The sequence below is a fragment of the Notamacropus eugenii genome, chromosome 5 (genome assembly GCF_028372415.1).
Source record: "Notamacropus eugenii isolate mMacEug1 chromosome 5, mMacEug1.pri_v2, whole genome shotgun sequence".
In the NCBI taxonomy this organism is placed as follows: Eukaryota; Metazoa; Chordata; class Mammalia; order Diprotodontia; family Macropodidae; genus Notamacropus; species Notamacropus eugenii.
In genome coordinates, this window is record NC_092876.1 from 458658696 (window position 1) to 458682814 (window position 24119).

General features: G+C 42.1%; 1 protein-coding gene across 1 annotated transcript in view; it reads left to right on the forward strand.

Moving 5' to 3' along the window:
* Positions 1-1887: 1887 nt before the first annotated feature.
* MAP3K15 (mitogen-activated protein kinase kinase kinase 15) overlaps positions 1888-24119 on the forward strand; it is a 145702-nt gene continuing 123470 nt past the window's right edge. The window contains exons 1-2 of the mRNA XM_072615338.1: positions 1888-3060; positions 23975-24114. Coding sequence (XP_072471439.1) covers positions 2676-3060; positions 23975-24114 — 525 coding nt within the window. The 5' untranslated portion in view covers positions 1888-2675. The remainder of the gene's footprint in view (positions 3061-23974; positions 24115-24119) is intronic.

Below are 24119 nucleotides of genomic sequence, written 5' to 3' on the forward strand. Positions count from 1 at the left end.
TTTAGGGGGATATCTACTGGACATCCAGTTTGAGATATCTGAAGGTGGTTGGAGGCATGGGATTGGAGGTCAGAAGAAAAATTGGGACAGGAAATGTAGATTTGGGAATCATCAGTATAAAGAGAGGAACTGATAATTGAAATAGTGTAGAGGGAGAAGAAAAAAATGACTATATCACCATAAAAACACTTTTCTTCATCATTTTTTAATGAAGATGTTGTCATGTTGGTCCCTGCTCCCTTCTCCTGTTGGCGAGTTCTTTCTGGAGGCCTCCATTCTGGAGATGGGGCCAGGCTGGCCAAGCTTCATTCTTTTCTCAGCTGTGATTTTTGACTCTCTTGGATTTTGCCACCAAGCCCAAACGCTGATATTTTCCTATTATCTCTGCCCCCCTTTTCAGTCCCCTTCTATTTATTGTCTTCCTCTGTTAGAATGTAAGGTCCTTGAGGCCAGGGACTGTCTACCTCCTCTCTCCCCTTGTATTTTTTATCCCCAGGGCTTGGTCCATAGTCAGAGTTTAACAAATGCTTATTGCCTGCATGCCATGCAGTCCTATGATGGTCAGCTCCTATCTATATTACAACAAATTTAGTCCATAGGACTTGATCTTGATAATGCTAATGAATAATGAATAGTCCAATTAAACAGCTAAATATATGTGAGATTTTTGCTATCAACTGGAGCAGCTGTGTGGGGTTGTAACACCTTTCAGGTGTACAAATTGCTGACTGCAGATCAGAGAGGAAAGGACTGTACGTGACAGACAAGTAGAGGGAACAGCGTTTATGAGGAGCCCAAGTCCTGTTTTATCTCTCTACTCAGCAGGATTTGTCTTAAGAGAAGGAAATTATTCAAGCAAAATTTCATAATGTACTGTTTCATTATACTTAGACAGCAGGTTTCAAGATGAGAATTAAAAGAAAAACTGTTAGAAAGGACTGAAATGGGTGCTGGTAAAAGCACCCAGGCTTCACTTCTTGGCTTAATGACAAAGCATTTTGGAACAAGCTTTCTTTTCCTTTCAAATCCATAGCACTCATTGAGATAACAGTGAAATGAACAGGTTCTTATGCAAAACATGAGCACACATGGCAAAGAAAAATGTTGTGTCCTATAACATATGGAAAAAGAACTTATTAAAGTTCATCCAGCTTTTCCAATTTTCTCATTTCCTCTATTTATTAATTTACACTAAACCTTCGCAATTCATTTTCAATTAATTGGACACATCCGTGTTTTCTCTTTAAGGACACACTTTGGCTGGGAAAGACAAAGTCCCAACTTCTCCTCTGTCTGAATTATGTCCGTCAGTTCCACACTGGTGTTTGATTTTGGCATAAATTGCTTTTCTTAGGTTTCTAGTTTCGCTTTGCTTGTCATCATTAAAACATAATGGAAAACTGAAATGTTCGTTTTCATTAAAAAGAGTTGTGTACTGCTCCTATGGGACTATCGAGAGGAGCGTCAGCTGAGTGTTTCCAGTATACTATCTCTAAGTATTTGAATTAAAATCCTTCCTACCACACGGCACAAAAGTTCATTATAAAGATGACTCTAGTTTCCTGGGACTGGAGGAGGTTGTGCAGTAAGGTCTGTCTCAGTGGGTTCGAGGCACGAGCAAGACCTTCTTCGGAAGCTTAGGGCCAGTGTCCTGTCCAAGGTCGTGGTCAAAGTCAGACACATGCCTGAGGGGGAATATTAAAATCAGAGAGGTCTTTTCATTAATCACCCAGATCTGGGCTCAGTGTTCAAAATTTAAAATGTCTGCATGAGAAACTGTCAAGTTGATTTCCCAGGGACTTGATAAGTTCCTAGCGTGGATGCGCCAACAGCAACTTCCCCGACGTCCCAAGTGGTTCTGGAAAGAACAGCTGGCAGCAGGGATGGGAAAGGGAACACGACCAAGGCCCTGACTCGCTTTCCCCGCAGGGTCTGGCTTTTGTGCACTGCAGGGCTCCTGATCGCGGACCCCCACCTAAAGGCTGCCCCGAGCCCCAGCCTCGGGCACCTCCGCGTACCTAGGGGCCCAGAGCCGGGCCAGGGGCGCCCCGGAATGTGCCAGCACCGCCCTCTGCTGACTCGCCAGGGAAGGCTTGGGCACTGCCCGCGGGCTCAGGGTCAGGTTCGTGGACCAGCTGCCAGCTGCGGGCGGCCCCCGCCGGAATCCCGCCTGCTCCCGGCCAGCTGGGACTGGTAGAAATCAGGCGGCTGGACCGCCGGGAGGACGGACTGACTGACCGCCGCCCGAGTCCTTGAGGCCGGCCCCGCGGGAGGGGACAGCAGAAGGGACAGCAGAGGAGAGCCCAGCTGGCAGCTCCCGGCCCCCGGGCACACTCTCCACCCACTCACGGTTTGGCCCCAGCCCAAGGGAGGGAGAGGGGCAGGTGTCGGGCTCCAAGTGTTAGCGGCTGGTGGTGGCCTCGGGGCTTCGCTGCCAGCCGGGTTCTCTGCCCCCGGTCCGGTCCGGCCGCCCTCTCTCTCGCTCTAAAATTCCTCTTCCCTCTTTCTCTCTTGCGCTCCTCACCTAACGCCCGGGGCCACCCTCCTCGCTCCTTCTCACCGTCTCCACTCGGGGCCACCCTCCTCCTTCCTTTCCGTCCTCAGCCCGGGTTCTGGCGGCCCTGCCAGGGACGTCCATGTAAGGGCGGCGGGGCAGAGAGGTCCGGGCAGCCCCCATGGAGAGCGGCGGAGTGGGCAGCGGCGCTTCCCCCCTCGGGGCAGCGACCGAGCAGCCTCAGCAGCCCCAGCAGCCCCCCCAGCAGCCTCACCCCGGGGGGGATGCCGCGGAGCTGGGGGGTAACGGGCCGGACGGGGCAGGGGTGGCCCCCGAGGGAGGGGAGGGCAGCGGTGGGTGCCAGTCTGGAGGCCGCCAGCGCTCCCTGCGGGCGGTCTATGTGCAGAACGACAGCCCCAAGGGCGGGGCGGGGGGCAGCCCCGAGGCCGGGGCGCTGCAATGCCTCCAGCGGGCATGCGAGGCGGAGGGGGCCCACCTGGCCACCGTCAACTTCGGGGAGCTGGACTTCGGGGAAACCGCGGTGCTGGACACCTTCTACGATGCAGGTGAGAAGCAGGTGGGGAGCTCTGGAGATGGAATGGATCCTATGGGTCTTCTGGTGCAACCTCCGCATTTAACAGATAAGGAAACTGAGGCCTGAGGAGGTGAAGTGGCATTGCGCGAGATCGCAACTGGTAGGCAGCAAAGGTAGGATTTAATAAGGTCGTTTCACCGCAAATCGGTTACTCTTTCCCTGACACCAGTGTGCCCTTATATAATCCAGCCACGTCATTTACCGAGGAGGAAAGTGAGGCTCAGAGAGGCTGTGCCCTTCACTAGGTCACACAGGTAGGAAGTAGCAGAACTCTAATCTAGGTCCTGACACCAATTTCCTGTTCTACTCCAAGGCCGTTCTCAACCTTCCCAACACCTGTCCTGGTTCTCTTGCCTTTAGAGCTCTGCCTTCCTTCCCTGCCATAACTGTAGGCTTGGAAGCCTCATACATCATTTTGAATAAGATGCATGATTCCTATTTAAGGGATTTTTTTATTCGATAAAGCTTGTATGGTTTTCCAAGGGCCTTGGTATTCATTATTTTGTTTACTCTTCAAGTTGCCTTGTGAGAAAAGGCATGCTTTTTAGAGCAGGAAGAGACCTTAGAGATCGTCCAGTCAAATGCCCTCATTTTACAAAGGAGGTTTATTGAGATACGACTTGCCCAGTGTTACTGAGTGGCAAACCCAGGCCAACGGATGTAACCACTTTGCAAACTTGAAAGCGTTAATATAAATGTTAGCTGTGATTTCTGCTGTTGTCTTAGGAAGCAGCATGACATTAGATGGCCCCGCTTTACTACATTATAAAATATATGGAAGGTGGTATTATCTCCTTTTTATTGATAAGAAATTGGTACCACTAATACCCATTTATTTAATGTTCTTAAATATTAAATACACATGGAAACATCCTCCACTTAATATATACATGATCAAATGCATGTCTCATTTCACTCCCTTCTCTCTCTCCATATGGATACATATATACAATAAACATACATTACATACATACATATATGTATACATATACATGTGTATACACACACACACACACACACACACACACACACACCCTTTATAATTAGAAGAATGCCTTGTCCTTACCTGGACAACCATGCCATGTTAGGGCCGAAATGGATCTTGCAGATTCTCTGATATAACCCCCCCCCCTTTTTTCTCCCAAATAAAAACTAGAGCCTCCTAGAAATCAAGTGACTTATTCTAGATCACACAGCTAATTAGTGAGAGTATTGGATCTAGGAGGGGAAGGGAAGAGAAGGGAATACATGTTTATATGATGCTTACTATGTCACAGGGGTAGCTAGGTGACAGAGTAGATAGAGGGCCAGTACTGGAGTCAGGAAGACCTGAGTTCAAATCTGGCCTCAAATACTCATTAGCTGTGTGACCCTGAGCAAATCACTTGATTCTGTCTCAGTTTCCTCATCTGCAAAATGAGCTGGAGAGGGAAATAGCAAACTGCTCCAGTGTCTTTGCCAAGAAAACCTCAAATGGGGTGACAAAGAGTCAGACATGACTGAAAAATGATTCCACATTTTGCCAGGGACTGTGCTAAGCGCTTTACAAATATTTTCTTATTGGATCCTCACAACAGTCCTGGGAGGTAGGCGCTGTTATTAATCTCATTTTATGGTTGAGGAAACTGGGCAAACAGAGGTTAAGTGCCTTGTTCATACGAACAGCATCAGAGGCCAGATTTGAACTCTTGGTGACCACAGATTCAACACTTTACTCAAAACATCACAGATGCCTAGAGCCCTGTTTGCTATCTATCATACTGTCTCTCTACGACAAGTATTCTTATAAACTTCTTTCCCAACATAGCCCACAAAGTATCAGTTACCTGTGTACGTGAACATCTTCTCTCTCATTGGGAGTGGTTGTGTGTTATTGATTTCATATTCTCTCCCATTACTGAAGTAGGAGAACAGATGGAAGCACTGTGGTGGGCATCCAGCTGAGTCCAACTGTAACAAAAATGATCTCCAATTTATTTTGCATGTTTCTTGTTTGTACACAGTTGTTTGCATGTTGTCTCCCCTGTTAGACTATAACCTCTTTTAGCAGAGATTTGGAAGGATCCAGTTGCTCCTGAGATACCACCCTAACAAGTGTCAGGGGGTACTCTCGCAGTTACAGTTCTCTGAGTTTTCTATGTATCAGTTTCCCATCTCTCAAAATTCCATGCAACCTCGATGTAAAAACATCCTGAGCCCAACAGAAAGGACTGGATCTATTTTTGTCAGAGACTGCCTTTTCTACAGAAAAGGAAGAGGGCCAAGCCTTCTCAAACAACTTGGATTAGGCTCTTGGGTTCAGTCTCCTGACAATACAGGTCTGGACCTAGGAATACAACCCTTTAACATAATCTTTATCCTCTCCAACCCTGTCGAGGAGCCATTCTCCAAGCAACCCTAGAATTCTCCAGATTCCTTGAATTCAGTTAGTTTCATCTCAGGTATTTGTATAAACAAAGACCATCAGATTATTTGTGGGTTATCAGATGACTGTCCTGGCTCTGTGGGCATACAATCATTGAATGTTTGAGCTGATAGAGAATCCTTCCAGGGCCCGCCATCTCCTGGTTTGGAGCATTTTCACAGGCTGGTCCTCAGGTCAGGAATTCTCTCTCTCCTCATCCCTGCTTCTTAGCCTCCCTGACTTCTTTCAAGGTCCAGCTAAAATTCCACCTTTTATGACAATGCTTTGGCGACTTCTCCTTAATACTTGGTCCCTTTCCTCTGTGTGTTATTTCCAATTTATGGTGTATATAATTTATTTGTACAGTTGTTTGCATGTTGTACCTCAAGGCACACCCCAATTGATCCCCATTAGACTTGCAAGCTCCAGGAAAGAAGTGAGTGGAATTTTGTTTGTATTTTTGCCATTGGGATCTCTAGTATTTAACACAGTCCCTAGCACATAGTAGGTGCTTGTTTGTTGACTAACTTAATGATCTTCCTGTTCATCAGTCAACCTGTCAGCTTTTATTGATCACCTACTGTGTGTCAGACACTGTCAGACATGGACTCTGGTGATATAGAGACAAAAAATGAAACGGATCTTATTCTCAGAGGGCTTACATGTTCTCGATTCACTCTGACTTGTTCTGCTGAGGAAGAAACTGAAATCCTCAGAGGGAAAAGAACGTGTGTAGTTTTGTTCACAGAGCAAGTTAGTGACAATACCAGGTCTGTAATCCATCTCCTAATTTCTGAGGCAGTGCATCTCTGTGATGGCAAATGCCTCTCTTTCAGCAATCTCTGAAGGCTTTGCCTGTTGGTGGAAAGAGTATGTGCCTGTGTGCATCTGTGTGAGATAAAGAGAAAGTTTGCTTTATATGTGCAAACAGTCTTTTTTCATGAAATACTACAAAGCTCAGTTCCCTCCATCCTGCTCATTGCGTGCTATGAGGGATCTTGAAGAACAGAGAGGATTGTCTTGGGGTTTTTCTCTGTGGCCTGACTCCAGGCTCAGTATTCTATCTAGTGAGCCACCTCACCGCCTCATGAGATTGGCTACTTCGCTCTTCACCTGATTATTCAAAGCGTTTGGAATTCCATGTTTTTGGATTGTCAACTTCATACGGGCTTTCAGGAGATGGAGAATTTACCCCTTTTATTGACTTTGGATTGACCTTGTCCAAATCATGTTAAAGAACATTTTAAAGTATGTAGCTCTGTTTCTTCCATTTTAATTGCCTCTTATTTCTTGTCCCTGTGCAGCAAAATATTTTGATTTGTTCCTTTGCCTATATGAATATTAAAAACAACAACAATAAGCTATCATCTAGTTTGAGTTTCAAGGAAGGAAATTTGTACTTTTTCCAGTTTTCCTCTTTTTTATGTATCCGTAGATGGATATTTTGGTTGAGTGTCCCAAACTACATGGACATGTCCAGGTGTCAAGTTAAATTTCCTTATGAAAAATTATCGACAATATTATTTCTAATAGGTTTTTAAGTCTCTTTTAGGGATGTTAGGGATTTCTACACCTGTTCTGGAATGTATGACATGAGTTGAATTTTATCTCTAAGGAAACTTGATCATTGGTTGACATTGCAGAGGAGATTTCAGTTAAGTAGTTCAAATAGTAAGTTAGTAGTAGTTAGCAGGATCACTGAAGGGCCTTAGAGATCCTTTAGTCCAGAGATTTTCAGCCTTTGTGAGTTGGACAACTCCGTTTAACGTCCCCTAATTTCATAGCAGTTGTATGATTGGTATTCAATAAGTAGAATCATTATATAGTATACTGGCTAGAGTGCTGGACTTGGCGTTAGGAAGGGCTGGGTTTGATCATAACTTTGCGGCAATTACCAGCTACGTAACCATGGACAAGCCACGTAATCTGTCTCAGCCTAATTCCTCATCTGCAAAATTTCGATAAAACACCCTCATAAGTTGTGTGTGTGTGTGTGTATGTGTGTGTGTGTGTGTGTGTGCGTGTGTGAGAGGCTCAAATTAATGTAGTTTTCGTAAAATGCTTTGAAAATTTTAAAGTGCTATGTAACTGTTTTATTAATGGGAAATGTATAGTTGATGAAAAAACACTCGCCAGAATGCTTTTAACCAGAATTGTATTTCATTAGTCATACAGTGTCTACATGAAATGAAAAATAGGAAGATGTTTGTTTGAGACATTCCTTCCACACAAGTGCTTGTTCATATTCATGCTACATTTTATTGGTGTTAAATGCCAAAATGCTATTTCTATAATTCCTACATGATAATATGTAATGCATAGCCTATCATATATATGTATATGTATATATGTCTCTGTGTATATGGTTGTGTATGTATACATACACACACACACATATATATGAAAGATGAAATAAGGAACAAATTACTCAAGTCAAGAGAATGCAATGACTGTCATTAAAAGAAAGCCAAGGAAAACAAAAACACAAAAATGAAGTATTTTGGGCAGCAAATAATAGTGTTTATATATATATATATATACATACATACATACATACATACACATATATTCTATAGACTTTAGGATTTTTTGAACTTATGTGCATATGTGTTCACAGGTATTGGGTTTGTAGTCAGAAACATAAGTTTAATTTTTAGTTTTCCTTGCAGAAGACACAGCCTCTCTGTGCCTCAGTTTCCTCATTTGTAGAGTGAGAGGATTAGATTACTTCTGGGATTTCCAGCCTATGGTCCACAGAGTTACTTTGCAAGGAATCTACAAATTCTTTGCACCCTAAGCACTGTCATTTTGACACTTAACTCCAACAAAATGTAGTAAGACAGTATAATAAATACTTTTTTTGCATCTATAATACACACAGGCTTGAGCCAGTTCTGAATATCTCATTTCTAGAGTGCCTAGTGCCTTGGGCTATATCTGCCTTTTAAAAACTCAAAAAAGCAAAGACTTATTTTTTTTTGAGTAAAGACTTTTTCATTAATGATTGGCATCTTCATTGAAGGGTTTGAAGTCGGGCAATGTCAGCTGTGCTTCTTTGTTGTTAAGTCATTTCAATTGTACCCAACTTTTCATGGCCCCTTTTGGTGTTTTCTTGGCAAAGATACGGGAGTGGTTTGCCATTTCCTTCTCCAGCTCATTTTACAGATGAATAAACTGAGGCAAAGAGAGATTAAGTGACTTGCCCAGGGTCACCTAGCTAGCAAGTGTTGAAGGCTGGATTTGAACTCTGGTCTTCCAGACTCCAGACCCAACTGCTCTATCCACAGCACCCTCTAGCTGCCACTTTGCTACTTTAGCTCTGGAAAATGATTCAGGGAAGTTAAATAGATTCCATTGTAGTGTCAAAGGAGAATTCTCTGAAGTTATCTCAATTTGTTCTTGTTTTTTATGCTATAAGCTTTTCCATTTCTTGGTTACTTTGGCTTACCAAGACTATATTTTCAATGCATTTTTTTGTTTTGTATTTCTTGGTATTGCTTTGTGTTAAAGGCACTATAAGATATCTTTAAGAAAAATGGACATCTGGCTTCATTACCAAGTTTCATAACATGTATGGTACCTGGATGATGTTTGAGGCTCGTTAAAGCTGATAGGCTCCTGTTCAAAGAGTTGACATGGAGCTGATTCAGTTGAATTCTACAAATCTCGAGCGTTACTGGCAGAGATCTTCTCATTTAAGATACAGGTTTGATTTTGGAGGTCACTGTAGCACGCTCATTAGCCCCCTCAGGGCTCTTTTCACTTTTTTGTTTATTTAGATTGATAACAATTATTGTATGGAAAAATCACAGCCTCTTCATGACCTCACTGAGTTGTGAAGAAGGCATTTTTAGACCTTAAAGCATTATGTAAGTGAGAATTATTAGTGTTATTGTGGACTTCACCATCTGCAGCACGTCATGCCCTTTAGAACTCTACTGTGGGTTCGATTGTCTCACAACTCCAGGGGAAACAAAATCAGACTTTTCTCTTTTTTCTTTTCTCCCTCTCCTCTCCTCTCCTCTCCTCTCCTCTCCTCTCCTCTCCTCTCCTCTCCTCTCCTCTCCTCTCCTCTCCTTCTCTCTCCTCTCCCCTGTCCTCTCCCTCTCCTCTCTTCCTCTTCCTTTTTCTTTTTGGCAGCCTTTGGTAATATTATATCAACTCTCCTTTCACTGGTATTGGTTGTCTTTCTGCCTCCGAAGGCCGTGAAGTGCTGATTTCAGTTAGCCTTCCATGTATTTGGATCTTGGTTACCTTAGAGATAGAATCTTTCCCTCTGTGGACTCATGCTAGCATCGTGTTTCAAAACTGAGAGTGAGCATGTCTAATAAGTGTGATCCTTTCACCTTGGATAGGAAGCTACAGGAATGATGAATGATGTTCTTTTTCCTACAGTTTCCTTTACTTTTCCAGTTGGCTAATGGTCATCTAAGTGAGGGGCCCCAACTTTTTCCCTAAGCCTCAAACCACTTAAGTTACTCATTAACTGCCCAGATGACAAAACCGTTCCTTCCATCCAGCATAGCTACTTAGGACTTTTCTGCATGAATTGCCTTCTTGTAAACCTATTGAGTTTTGGCTTTCCCTGGCTTTTCTTCTAAGCAAAATTTTACTCTTCATTTTTTTCCTTCATCTAGATGATATAATTAAAAAAGTTGAAATCACACCATGGGGAAGCCATTGTTGTGAATCAGTAAGTCATGTAAGGTATTATAGTGATAAGACCAAAATCCCAACGTTGGTCTACCTGTCAGTAGATTAGCTTTGCCCTATTTAGGGGCCATTGGCTGCTCCTTTTATCCTTCTTCCCTTTAAGGACCTCTTTGGTTCCAAAAAATACTAAAAAAGAAATGATGAATAGGTCGATACAAATCTACTGATATTACTAGAAAAATAGCCTACAGTATGTGGTTTTCTTAGGTGGGTTAGAAGTGTATCTCCCCATATGTGAAGGTTATATGCCTTTATTAAGAATCATATACTTTATTAAGTACCATAATAATCTAGGTAGCATTGAAGTGGGGGGAAGGGGTCTATTAACCTCTAAGGTCCCAGCCGACTCATATGACATGGAACAGATGACTAACATCAATATACAAGGGAAATGCTTTCCTATATTCCATTTCTTTCTTTTACCAACTTTTTAAGCTCAGTATCTTTTCCTGACTTTATGCTGAATAATGTATTGATTTCTGACCCAATGTGTTGTTACCTTGACAGTATAAGAGTGACATAAATATTCCACCTTGTTTTGTTCTCTAAGACAAAAACATCTCTGCTTGTTCCCAACCCCGATGGACTTCCTTATGTTGAGAGATTATTATGACGACCCTATTTCCACCAGTTAGGGGACTTGAATACTTTATTGTTGGCTCGTGTGTATAACTTTACTTGGCTGCATCTAGAGTGTCAAGAGATCTGGAAGGAGTTACGCTCATGAATCTTGTGGTTGAAGCCTTAGTCTGTAGGCTGCACCTGCCTTGCGAATGCCCCTACATCTGGACAGACATCCCTAGAGTCTTTCTCAATAAATTAAGGAGGTTCTTTCTCTTGGGAACATACACCTGTATTTTCACTGGTTGAACCCAAGAATGCATTGTTGTAAATCGTGATGAGGTACAGCTAAAACAGCACCTACTTGTATAGTAATGTCAACGTAAATCAAGACCTTTTTCAAGCTTGGTGTGGTGGCTCATGTTTGTAATCCTTGCTACTGGGAGAAGCTGAGACTAAGGGATCCCTTGCGTTTGGGAGTTTTGAACTCCAGTAGGGCTAAAGGTGATTTGAGTGTCTGTGTTACCTATAGCACTAATATGCTGAGCCCCCAGGCTAAAAAGAGGTGAATCAGCCCAGGTTAAAGGTAAAAATGGCAGATTAAAGCTTCTGAACAGATCATCCGCAGGATCAGCCTGTGATGGGCTACTGTACTTCCGACCTAGATGAGATAGGGAGACTTAGTTTCCTCCCTTCCTCCCCAAAAAGAGGACAATTTTGAGAAATAGTTTTAGAATTTTGTTTTTAAGTTAACAAGCATTTCACACTCAATTTGGTATGAAAATCTATCTTATACTACAGGAAAGGAGGGGAGAAGAGGATAAGCGGGGGTGGAGTGGGGGAGGATAGAAGGGAGGGCAAATGGGAGGTGGGAGTACTTAGAAGTAAACAATTTTGAGGAGGGATAGGGTCAAAAGAGAGAATAGATTAATGGGGGCCAGGATAGGATGGAGGGAAATACAGTTAATCTTTCACAATATGCTTGTTATGGAAGTGTTTTACATAAGCCCACATAGATGACCTATACTGAATTGCTTGCCTTCTCAGGGGGATGAGTAGGGGGGGAGGAAGGGAGAAGAGTTGGAGCTCAAAATTTTAAAAACGAATGTTAAAAATTGTTTTTACATGCAACTAGGAACTAAGACATACAGACGATGGGGTAGAGAAATATATCTTGCCCTACAAGAAAACAGAGGGACTGGGGATAAGAGAAAGGAGGGGTGTGATAGAAGGGAGGGCAGACTGGGGGAAGGGGTAGTCAGAATGCATACTGTCTTGGGATAGGGGGAGGGGAGAGATGGGGAGAAAATTTGGAACTCAAAATCTTGTGGAAGTGAATGTTGAGAACTAAAAATAAATTAATTAATTAAAAAAATAAATTAACAAGCATTTGCCCCCACATACACACTTTCTGCCCCCAATATAATGAGGAAAAATAAAAAAGAACTCTTGTAACAGATATGCAAGAGGCAGCGAGATGGCACAGTGGATAGAACACTGGCCTGGAGTCAGAATTAGGCCTCAGACACTTACTAGCTGTGTGACCCTGGGCAAGTCATTTAACCCTGTTTGCCTCAGTTTCCTCACCTGAAAATGAGTTGGAGAAGGAAATAGCAAACCACTCCAGTATCTTTGCCAAGAAAAGCCCAAATGGGGTCTCAAAGGGTTGGCCATGACTGAAAAAATGACAGAACAGCAACAGATATACATGATCATGCGCATTGTCGTATCCCCAAACCTGTCACGTTCTGAGTCTTGGATCTGCCATCTGTCTGGAAACAGGCAGCATACTTTTATCATGGTCCTCTGATTGCCTTGACCTAGATTCTGAAGTCTTCCAGAGATTTTTAAAAGAATGTCGTTGGCCTTGTGTAGATTGTTCCCCCAGATCTGCTCACCTCACTCTGCATCAGTTCACGTAGGTCTTCCCAGGCTTCCTGAAACTATGCCTTTTGTCATTTTTTCAAAAATATTGTTATCCGAATTATTCCACAGCGATAGGCTATTTGAGATGTGAATGAATTCCTTCTGCCTCTATTTCTTCTTCCTTCCCTTCCCTTTCTACTTCCCTCAATTTCAGGGAGAGGATGCCCTCAGGGAAGTATGCTCTTTGGTTTTGGAATAGTACTATGCCAGGACCTAATAAAAATAATGGCTAGCTTTGATATAGTGCTGTAAAGTTACCAAAGCACCTGGCATACATTATTTCATTTGATCTTCACAGTAGCTCTCTAAGGTCAATATTACAAGTTTTGTTATCCCTAGTTTACAGATGGAGGAAGCTCGTTGTAGCATAGAGTGCTGGACTTGAGTGAGTCCTGCCTCTGACATATATATGCACCATGTGACTCTGGGCAGACCATTTAACATCCCAATGCCCCAAGCAGCTTTCTAGGACGGGGAGTTGCAGAGCACAGGTGCAGATCTGCATGGGTGGACATTTCCTCACTGGAAATTTCCCCTAACAATGAAATCACCACTCCTGCCTCCAACCTCTCTCTCCTCATAAAGAATCACAGATGAGACAACTAAGATAAGGGTTGGACAGACTCATGATTATGCAGCTGAGGATGAATGAGTGAATGAATGAAAAAACAGCTTACTTATGGGTCAAGGACCACCCTAATTCAAAAGCAAAGACAGTCCTTGTCTTTACAGGGCTTATGTTCTAATGAGGGAGAAGAATTTTGAGGAGTGGTATCTGGCAAGGCGCTTTGCGGGGGAATAAGGCGATAGGGGAGTGGACTGACATACCCTTCTGAGAGCTAAGGGCAGCTAGGTGGCTGAGTGGGTAGAGCTCTGGGCCTGGAGTCAGGAAGACTAGCGTTTAAATTGGACCTCAAACCCTCAGTAGCTGTGTCACTATGGGCAAGTCACTTAGCCCCGTCTGCCTCAGTTTCCTCATCTGTAAAATCAGCTGGAGAAGGAAATGGCAAATCATTCCAGTATCTCTGCCAAGAAAACCCCAAATGGGGTCATGACTGAGAAGACTCAGCACCAGCAATAATCTGAGAACTGATGTCATTGTGGTTCCAGGAGGGAGGGGGACAGTGGTAATTACATCTCAGCAAGGTGGCTATAGAAAGTCCCAGAAAGCAGAAAGTCAACCCCTTCATTTTACAAATAATGAAACTGATCCCCAAGGCAGCCAAGTGACTTATCCAAGATTGCACAGATAATGTCAGAAAAGTGCTTGGACGTGAGAGCCATTTCCCATAGCACCATGTTGCCTCTTACGTACCAAAGGCAGAATTTGAATTAATATTAACTAAGTTCGGTTCCCCCACCACGTCACGCTGGTTCCAGGCACTGGTTAAGCTTGGAGTACTGTCTTCCCCAAAGCCAAGCCTTAGCCCTGACCTCCTGGGAAGCTTCCTGTGCTCAGCAATGCTTCTGTCTGCTCCACCAGCAGCTGCAACCAGTGACCTAACACTCCAAAGACCAAAATTCTTTTCCAGATCTTCCACATCCTGGTTAACTTGGTTAGGATATTAGGGAACTCCCAGATGAGAACACACGTTCTTCCAGTGCAGCCTGGAGCTTTCTCTGCAGTTTAGTCTTAGAGAATTTCCCAGAGTGGTGGTGTTACTCAAATAGAATTGGAGCCACTGTTGTTGTTCAATTGTTTCAGTCTTCTTCACGACCCCATTTGAGGTTTTCTTGGCAGAGATACTGGAGTGATTTGCCATTTCCTTCTCCAGCTCATTTTACAGATGAGGAAACCGAGGCAGACAGGATCCCACACTATCAGCATCTGGAGCCAGATTTGGACTCAGGTCTCCTGACTTCAGGTCCTATGGCAGGCTGCATATTGACTTAGTTTTAACATGTAATGTTATGAGATTTTTTCTGTATTTTATTGATTTTGTTAAATATTTCTCAATTACATTTTAATCTGGCTCCAGTGGTACTCAGGAGTATTGTGGACTGTGTGACACTCCTGGTCTAGAGTACTGAGAGGTCAGCTTGGACAGGGATGGGGAACCTTTGACCTGGAGACCACTGAATCCAAACTTGGCAAAACAAATCCCCTTAATAAAAGGATTTGTTCTGTAAAACTTGGACTCAGTCAAAAGGCTGCACTTGAGGACCTAGATGGCCACATGTGGCCTTGAGGCCACAGGTTCCCCACCTTTGACTAGAATCACGCAGCCAGTACGTGTCAGAAGTGCAACTGGAACGTAGGTCTTCCTGGTTCTGCGGCCAGCTCTCTATCCACTATGTACTTTCTTTGATCTTATTATGTGGGGAAAATTGACATCTCTGAATGCCTTTTAAATATATTACTGCCTTATTCTAAAAGAAAATTGAATTTTTAGGACTTAAGTTTCATCTATCCAATGTGGATTTTTTTTGAGGGGGAAGAGAGTTGGGGTTAAGTGACTTGCCCTGGGTCACACAGCTAGAAAGTATCTGAAACCTGATTTGAATTCCGGTCCTCCTGACTCCAGGGCTGGTACTCTATCTATCGTGCCACCGAGCTGCCTCCCTCTCTAGCTGCCTCCCTCTCTAACTGCCTCCCCATGGGCATTTTTGAAATTTAGCCCTGAAAACAAGGAAGTGACTTACCTCTGTCTACACCCAGTTGTGCCTTCCCTCGTTCTTAGTATTTTCTCCTCTTGCCCATCAAAAACAGATAGTAGGATTTCAGAGAAAGGGCACTTCTAACAGCTTCTAAAGTACGATCTACCTCCAACCCTGAATCCCAAGCAGCTAACACAGACCTTGACACCCTAGGGGGCACTCAGTACTTGACTGACCAACTGACCCTGGCTAATTTCTGTTAAAGTTTCCCCTCCTTACAATTTGACGAGCAACTGTAAAATGACATTTAACAACTCTCTTGCCCTGTTGACCTGATCTCAAATGGAAGGAGATAAGAACTTAATTAGGAGAGGAAGAATTGGAAACCATTTTTTTTTTTTCACGTCCACGGCTTGTAGACACAGAAACCATGGATTTGGTGGTGGAGCTCTAGGTTTGAATCCTGACTGTTTATGTCATGAAGCAATTTAAGAAGCAAGTTCCTTGGGGGGGGGGGGGCAAGAAGGCAGAGTAAGAGTGGAGGCTTCCCTGAGTTCTCCCCTTGACCTTAACAGATACCTGTAAAAATGACTGAACAAAATCTAGAGCCGCAGAACCCACAAAAAGAGTGAGATAAATTTCCAACCCAAGACAACCTGGAAGGTTGACAGAAAAGGTCTATGGCACAGGGCAAGTTTCTTTGATAAAGGTATCATTTCTCTAACATGTAGAGAACTGTGTCAAATTTATAAAAATAAGAGCCATTCCCCAACTGATAAGTGATCAAAAGATATAACCAGTTTTCAGATGAAGTAATTAAAGCTATCTAAAGTCATATGAAAATCAATTCTAACTCACTATTGATGGGAGAAATGCAAGTTAAAACAATTCTGAGGTACTGCCTTATGCCTATTAGATTAGATAACAGGACAGGAAAGGTAAATGACAAATGTTGGTGGGGATGTGGGGAAAAATGAGACATTAACGTACTGTTGACAGGAGTTGTGAATAGATTAAACCATTCCATAGAGCAATTTGAAACTGTGCCCAAAGGACTGTAAAACCATGCATCCCCTTTGACATAGCAATGCCACTTCTAGGTTTGTATCCCAAAACAGACAGAAAAAACAAAAAGGAAAAGGACCTATATGTACAAAAATATTTATGGCAGCTCTTTTCTGAATTAGAAGTTGAGGGGATGCACATCAATTGGGAATGGTTAAATAAGCTGTGGAATGGAATTATGATGGAATACTATTGTACTATAGGAAATGGTGAGCAGGATGCTCTCAGAAAAGTCTAAAAAGACTTACATGAGCTGATGGAAGGTGAAATGTACTGTGTATAAAGTAACAGCAATATTGTCAGATATCAGCCTACCACGATCCATGACTACTCTGAAAGACTTACGATGAAAAATGCTATCCATCCCCAGAGAAAGAACTGATGGTGTCTGAATGCAGACTGAAGCAACACTTTTTTTCACTTTATTTTTCTTGAGTTTTTCTTTTTCTATGTTTTCTTTCACAAAGTGACTATTATGGATATGTTCTGCATGACTACACATGTATAACCTATATGGAATTGTTTGCCTTCTCAGTGAAGAGGGTGGGGAGGGAGGAAAGGAGAGAACTTAGAGTTCAAAGTTTTAAAAGCAAATGTTAAAAATTGTTTTTAGGTGTAACTGGGGAAAAAATTAAATATTAAATAAATACAAAAAAAGAAGCAAGTCCCATAACTTTAAGGGGTCTCTGTTTTGTTGTTATGATTCTTGTTCAGTTGTGTCCAACTCTTCATCACCCCGAGGGCCATCCTATCCATGGGGTTTTCTTGGTAAAGATACTGGCATGCTTTGCCATTTTCTTTTCCAGTGGATTAAGTCAAACAGGGTTAAGTGACTTCCCCAGGGTCCAAGGCTGGATTTGAATTCAGGTCTTCTTGACTCCATGCCCTGTGCTCCATCCACTGAGCCACTTAGCTATTGAATCTCTCTTGACTCATCTGTAGAATTAGGAAGTTGGACCAAATGATCCCTAACAACAGTTAACCTTCTCATTGCACGTTAAGTGTGTTTGAACTTCGTAGCAACCCTCTTTTGCAGTAAACCGAGTTTCAGAGAGTTAAGTGCTTCCTCAACATCATCCAAGTGGAATTTGAAGGTGGATTCTCTGACTCCACGTCTGGGATGACTTTTCGGTGCCTTGCACTGCTTCCCATTAGGTCAATGTAAATGCATATATTACAGGCTGGAGGATGAGGCAAGGCGCTAGATGGCCTTGAATATATTTAAAAACTAGCGTGAGCCAGTATGGTCTCAGAGTAGGGTAAGTTATTCTCTACCACGTAGTCGCCTCAGTTGCCTAATTGCTTTAGAAGCTCAATAATCATTTGACAAATGGAAAGAGGAAAAGTTGCACGCATAATTTTATGTGGGAGATGTTCAAAGGAAAATAATATTTATATATAGTACCTCTGGGGTGAAATAAGATGATGCACCTCTTTCATCAGCATTTTTGCAAGCTAGAATGGAGTTTATTATTCCCAACCTATCCTTGGAGTTTATGATACAAGGACAGTGTTAGTAGTAAAAAGTGTACATTTTGTTAATGGATAACTTGACTTTTTTTTTTTAAACATCACCTTTATTTCCAGTTTAGAATTACACTAAGATTTTTGGGACACACTCTATATCCCTCCGTCCTCAGTTTCCCATAAAGTCACCCTTGGCAACAAAAGAAAAAAAGAGAGAAAGGGTGGGTTGGAGTGGTGGGAAGTAGCAGAACTGTCCAACTTACCTCTTGCAGCGTTCTGTATTTCCACACAGAGAATCCCTCTAAAGGTGCCAATGTTGAACTTTGTCCTTTCCCAGTCAGATTCTTAGGAAGTTTAGAAAGTCAAGTGGTTGGCAACAACCAACAGTGACTCCAGAAGACTGATGATGAAGCCAGCTACCCACCTAATGACAGAGAGGTGAGGGCGGACCCTGCAGGCAGACTGGTCTTGGTGTGGCATTCAGTCAGTACTTGACTGACCAAACCTGACTAATTCCGTTAGGTTTTCACTTTCTTATCATCTGAAAAGCAGGTGTAAAATGATATTTCACAACATTCTTGCTTCCAAAAAACACTTTTTTGGAGATTTAATGAAAAATTTGTTTTGTTTGGCTATACATATCAATAAAAAGAGTTTTTTTTCCCCTTGTTTCTCCTCCCCTTATCCTTTCCTCAATGAGGGAGAGGAGGGAAGGAGAGAAAGCAGATTTTTCCAAATAGAAAAATAATTAAAATAAAATATCAGGTTGTTGGAAGCTTCTCAGCAGGTGAAGATGGTGAAGAAAAGACTGTTTCTCAGAAGCTTTTCTTTGTTAGTGTTCAGTCATGTCCGACTCTTTGTGACCCCATGGACCATAGTGTTCCGGGTCCTTCTGTTCTCTTTTGTCTTTCAGAGTCTGTCCAACCTCATGTTATTTGCTTCCATGACACTGTCTATTTTATCCTCTGCCATCCCCTTCTCCTTTTCCCTTCTATCTTTCCCACCATCAGGGTCTTTTCTAGTGAGTCCTGTCTACACATGTGGCCAACTTTTCTGCCTTTGGTGAATTGAAGATTCACTGAATCTTTCTCTGAAATGTAGAGGCATAAGTCGGTCTCCTTTTAAAGGTTATCAATATGATTTTAAGTGAGTATAAGTACAATTTACATACACGGTCTTCTTATCTCTCCTGTATAGGTTTTATGGGTGTGTAAACCAGTTTCCTAACTGCTTAAAGATCATCCTGATTTTTTTTAAAAACAATCTTTGATAAATTTGACTTCTAGTGGCTTTCCAGCAGCCTATTATGATTATTTTAACAAAAGTGAATCAGAAAGGAAATATGCTTTACATTGGCTGCTTAGTTGTTTTATAGTCATTATGGGCTTCTATGAAAGGATCCTGAACCTTAATAGTCATGTGATACTTTATTTAGCTCTTAAAGTTTTATACCAAATTATTGGAGTAGAATTGAGAATCAAAGGGGTCCGTACTCCTCTATCTGCAAATGAAGAAACTGAGCGCTGGTGCAGGATCGGTGCCCGCTCAACATTCTAACATAAATTGTCAACTCCAAATCTGTTGCTTTGGCTCCCACATCGACTTCTTGGGAGGTCCCCAAAGAAGGTGCAAGATGCTCTTGCTGCCAACAGCCAAAGCTAAATTTGGTCTTTTGTTTTGAGGAAAGGGGGGACAAGCTTTAGCTGTGAGGAACTTCAAGCTGAATTTTAAATTGTAATCTTAGATTATTGTCCCATGACCTCACATGAAAGATCTTAAGACAATAGCAGGAACTACTTGGGATTTTCTCAATTCTATAATCAAGTATCAGGCTTTCTCAATCTCATTCCTCAAAGTTCTCATCCCTACCCTAAATGGAGCTTTAGTTGGGCACAGGTCAGGGAGAGGATCTGAAAGAATGTTGGTTCTTGGATTCAGAGGACCTGGCATTAAACTCTGCCTCTGAGATTTATTTTCTTTGGGACCTTGGGCGTGTTTTTTCCTTTGTAAAATGAGAGGATAGGATAGATGACCTCCGAGCTTCCTGCTGATTGAATCTGTCCCACCTTTTCAAGGTTACAGGTCATAACTCAGAAGTCTGAAAAAGGCAGGTCAAGGAATGATCATAATAATGAAGATTTTTATAGCACTTAGTGTGTGGCAGGCACTGTGCCAAGTGCTTTACAATGATTATCCAACTTAAAAGAAGTAGCTCTTTTGGTTACGTTAAAACTGAATCTTCTTTTGGACTCATTATAATAGTAATAGTTCAGTTTGCTCTTACTATGCTATTGCAGCGTTTTTCGAAGTCTGTAGCTCATAATGATCATAGGAGGGGGGTAGTGTATGTGTGTATCATAATTCCATGAGGAGGTCATAGAATCATAGATCCTAGTTCTAGCAGGGCCCCACCCCATCTCCCCGAACCCTCTAACAAATGAGGAAACTAAAACTTTAATTGTTGTAGCTCAATCCTTTTTTTAGTCATGTTTGACTTTTAGTGATCCTGTTTGGAGGTTTTCTTGGCAAAATACTGATGTGGTTTGCCATTTCCTTCTCCGGCTCCTTTGACAGATGAAGAAACCAAGGCAAACAGGGTTAAGTGACTTGCCCAGGGTCACACAGCTAATAAGTGCATCATGTTAGGTTTGAACTCAGGAAGATGTCCAGCACTCTATCCAATGTGCCACCTAGGTGCCCCTAAAATCATGATTCCCTAATATAAACTGTACATAATGTTATTGATCTCATGCCACTCTTGTCCTATGATCTCCCATAAATCTTCCACTGAGAGTCATCCGATGTGCTAGAAGCCTTCTCTAGGTCTTTTTACTTTTAGGGTACCAATTCCATTCTCCATCTGTCCATGCAAATGATAGGTCTCCTTGGTAATGTCTGAGCCCCAAAGGGCTATTATGATGCATGAATGAGGGCACATTGAGGAAATGTTGTATCTTGAGCTTTGATGACCTCTCTAGTAAAATGTTTGCAACAGGACATTTGCAGCGATTTAGGGGGAATTGTTTGCCCAAGGTCACAGAACTAGTATCTGGCACAGTGGAGATCGAAGTCTTCTGACTCTTACATCCTTTTTTTTAAAAAGTAAATAGTATCTCGCTCTTAGAGCTGCCTTCAAACCACAATTTCCTAAGAAGGTGACCCAAACGAGTGGCTTTGGGGCCGCTGCTGGCCTCCTTTCCCTGTCCCTGCCACTCTCTAACTATTTGTGAAAGCAGTTCAGAGTAGCTGAAGTTGTGACGCTTTGTTTTAGACCTTGCAAGGTAATAGCTTGACATCAAGGCCTGAACATTGAATAATAGTGATGATGGTAATAAAATAATAACAAAATAGAGCTCACTGTGTGCCGGGCGCAGTGCTCGGAGCTGTACTCTGGGGCAATATTTGCATTTTGTACATTCTCATCAATTTACAGCTAGAATTAACCTTAGAGGTCATCTCATCCAGATCAGGGGTTCTTTACTGTTCTGTGCTGTTTGTCCCTCTTGAAGTCTGCTGAAACCTATGCCCCCTTTCTGGAAAAAAAAATCTGAAATGTGTAGAATAAAATACACAGGATTGCAAAGGGCATAAAAAGTCTCCCTTCCTTCTCTGTATCTCCTCCCTCCCCTCCGTTTCTCCTCCTGCCACCCTATTTTGTTTGTAATTTTGAATGTCTTTGAGGCATCACTGATGAAGCATAACACCAGATAATTACATGAGCACCAGTCAATCAAAAACAATGACAGTCTCACCCTGCATAGCGCTGAGCTTGGGAGGATACAGAGAAATGCAGAAACAGGGTCCTGCCCTTAAGGAGCTCACTAATGAATGTATTTCTATTCTCTGCAGTGGCGTTTATACAACCAAACTCAAAGCACTTGTTCTCTTCCCCCCACTCAAAACCAACTGTTTAAAAGTGGTAGGCCGTTCTGGTAGGCAGCTATTTGTTTTGTGAGGCCATATGATGAGACAACGATATATTTTTCATTTTAGTTAATATCTTTAGATCATGATGTGTTTGGTATAGGGCATCTAGGTAGCTTGGGAGATAGAGTGCTAGGCCTGGAGTCAGGAAGACTTGAGTTCATCTTAGACATTAGATACTTCCTGGCTGTGTGGGACCCTGGGCAAGTCACTTCATTCTGTTTGCCTCAGTTTCCTCATCTGTAAAATGAGCTAGGGAGTCAATGGCCAACCACTCCAGTATCTTTGTCAAGAAAACCCCAAATAGGGTCATGAAGAGGCAGACAGGATTGAAACTACTCAACAACAACAAACTTTGTGTCTGATATATATATACACATATATGTGTGTATTATATATATATATATATCCTAAATCCATAATTTTTAGTTTTAGATATTGACTTTCATAAACCTCTTAAGGTATCGAATTTTGAGGACTAATACACTGCTTCCTTCCTGTAGTGCCTCTCCCCCTGCCCCATACATAAACTACTTGATGATCATTTTCAAAATCAATTTGGTTTCATTCTGAAATAGGAGAGACTATAGATGTTTAGAAGACATCTCTATTTCTCTGCTTTAGATTTCATCTCTCCATGGTCATCATATAGCTAACACAAGATGGAAAGGATTGATAGCAAAGAATGTTGATTTTATTTTAATTGCTATTAATTTTATCGTAAGAAATTCAGACTCCATGAAAATGGATATTACCCACATTCTAGTAAATATGGTCCTTGCCATCAAGGAGTCTAGAAGCTAATGAATAACTTTTAAGAGTTCTTTAAACAAACCCAGCATTTGTGAATTTGACCCCTCTGTTTCATAGGATTAATTTAATATTATCTCAAATCCTGTTTTAATTGAAAATATGTTAATATCTCTTCAAGGTGAATATGAATCAACAGAGAAGAAAACCAGGGGGTAGCTCTGATTTCTGGAGAGTAGTACATTTTGATTAGGTCTTAAAGCTCTATGTTGATACCTTGGATTCTTTTGTAGACATGTAAACGTTGAGTTTTTTTGTAAGGGCAAGATTTTGAGCATACATTCCAATTGGCTTAAAACTTATTGCAACCAGTATTTAATTGAATTCCAAAAAATAGAGGACAATTTTTCATTCTTACATCTAAGTAAACATCAAAAATTAATTTGTATCTTTGAGTGCCTTCTTCATGGTTAGATGCATGCTAAAAAGGAAGTTAAGCCAGGAAGACTAGAGATCAATACCAGCCTTAGAGATTTACTAGCTAGATGTCCCTGGGTAAGTCATTTAAATTCTTTTTCACTTTCACCATCTGTGAAATGGGGATAAAAATAGAACCTATCCTGAGTTGTTGAGAGGGTCAAATGAGATAAGTACTGTGTAAAGCACTTTGCAAACTTTAAAGCACTTGGCACTCACTAGCTGTGTGACCTTGGGCAAGTCACTTAACCCCAATTGCCTCATCCTGGGTCATCTCCAGTCATCCAGATGAATATCTGGTCCCTGGACTCAGATGGCTCTGGAGGAGAAGGGAGGCTGGTGACCTGCACAGCCCTCCCTCAGTCAAAACAAAGCCAAGTGCGAGTCATGTCATCATTTCTCTGATGGCATGGTCTTCTTCAGCAACGAAGAACAAACACACACAAAAATGCTACTACAATTTTATTATTAAGAAATGGTTTTACTACTATTTATCTATTCTAATTAATATTGAAATTTGAACTAATTCATCCCTTAGTTCTACAAGATTGTGGCTCACAACCAAAGTACAGATTTTAATTTATTACTCTTTGTAATCAGTGAGAAACTGAGAAAGAGAATAGTAGAATATAAACTTTCAGGTGGCACAGTGAATACAGTGCTGGGCTTGGAATCAGGAAGATTCGTCTTCCTGAGTTCAAATCCAACCTCAAGCACTAACTAGCTGTGTGACCCTGGGCAAGTCACTTAACCCTGTTTGCCTCAGTTCCTCATTTGTAAAAGGAGCTGGAGAAGGAAATGGCAAACATTCCAGTATGTTTGCACAGAAAGTCCCAAGTAGGGACACAAATGGACAAACACAACTGGACAACAGCAAGCTTCCTGAAGGCAGGTACCTACAGAACGTGGCTCTTAAATGTATTTGGATTATGTCAGTAAGCTATATGACCTTTCCTATGTTCTTCCCTCTCTTTCCCTGCCTTATTCCCAAATATTTCAGATGTCGCTGTGGTAGATATGAGTGACATTTCCAGACAGCCATCGCTCTTCTATCATCTCGGTGTACGGGAAAGCTTTGACATGGCCAATAACGTTATCCTCTACCACGATACTGACGCAGACACTGCCCTCTCACTCAAGGTAAT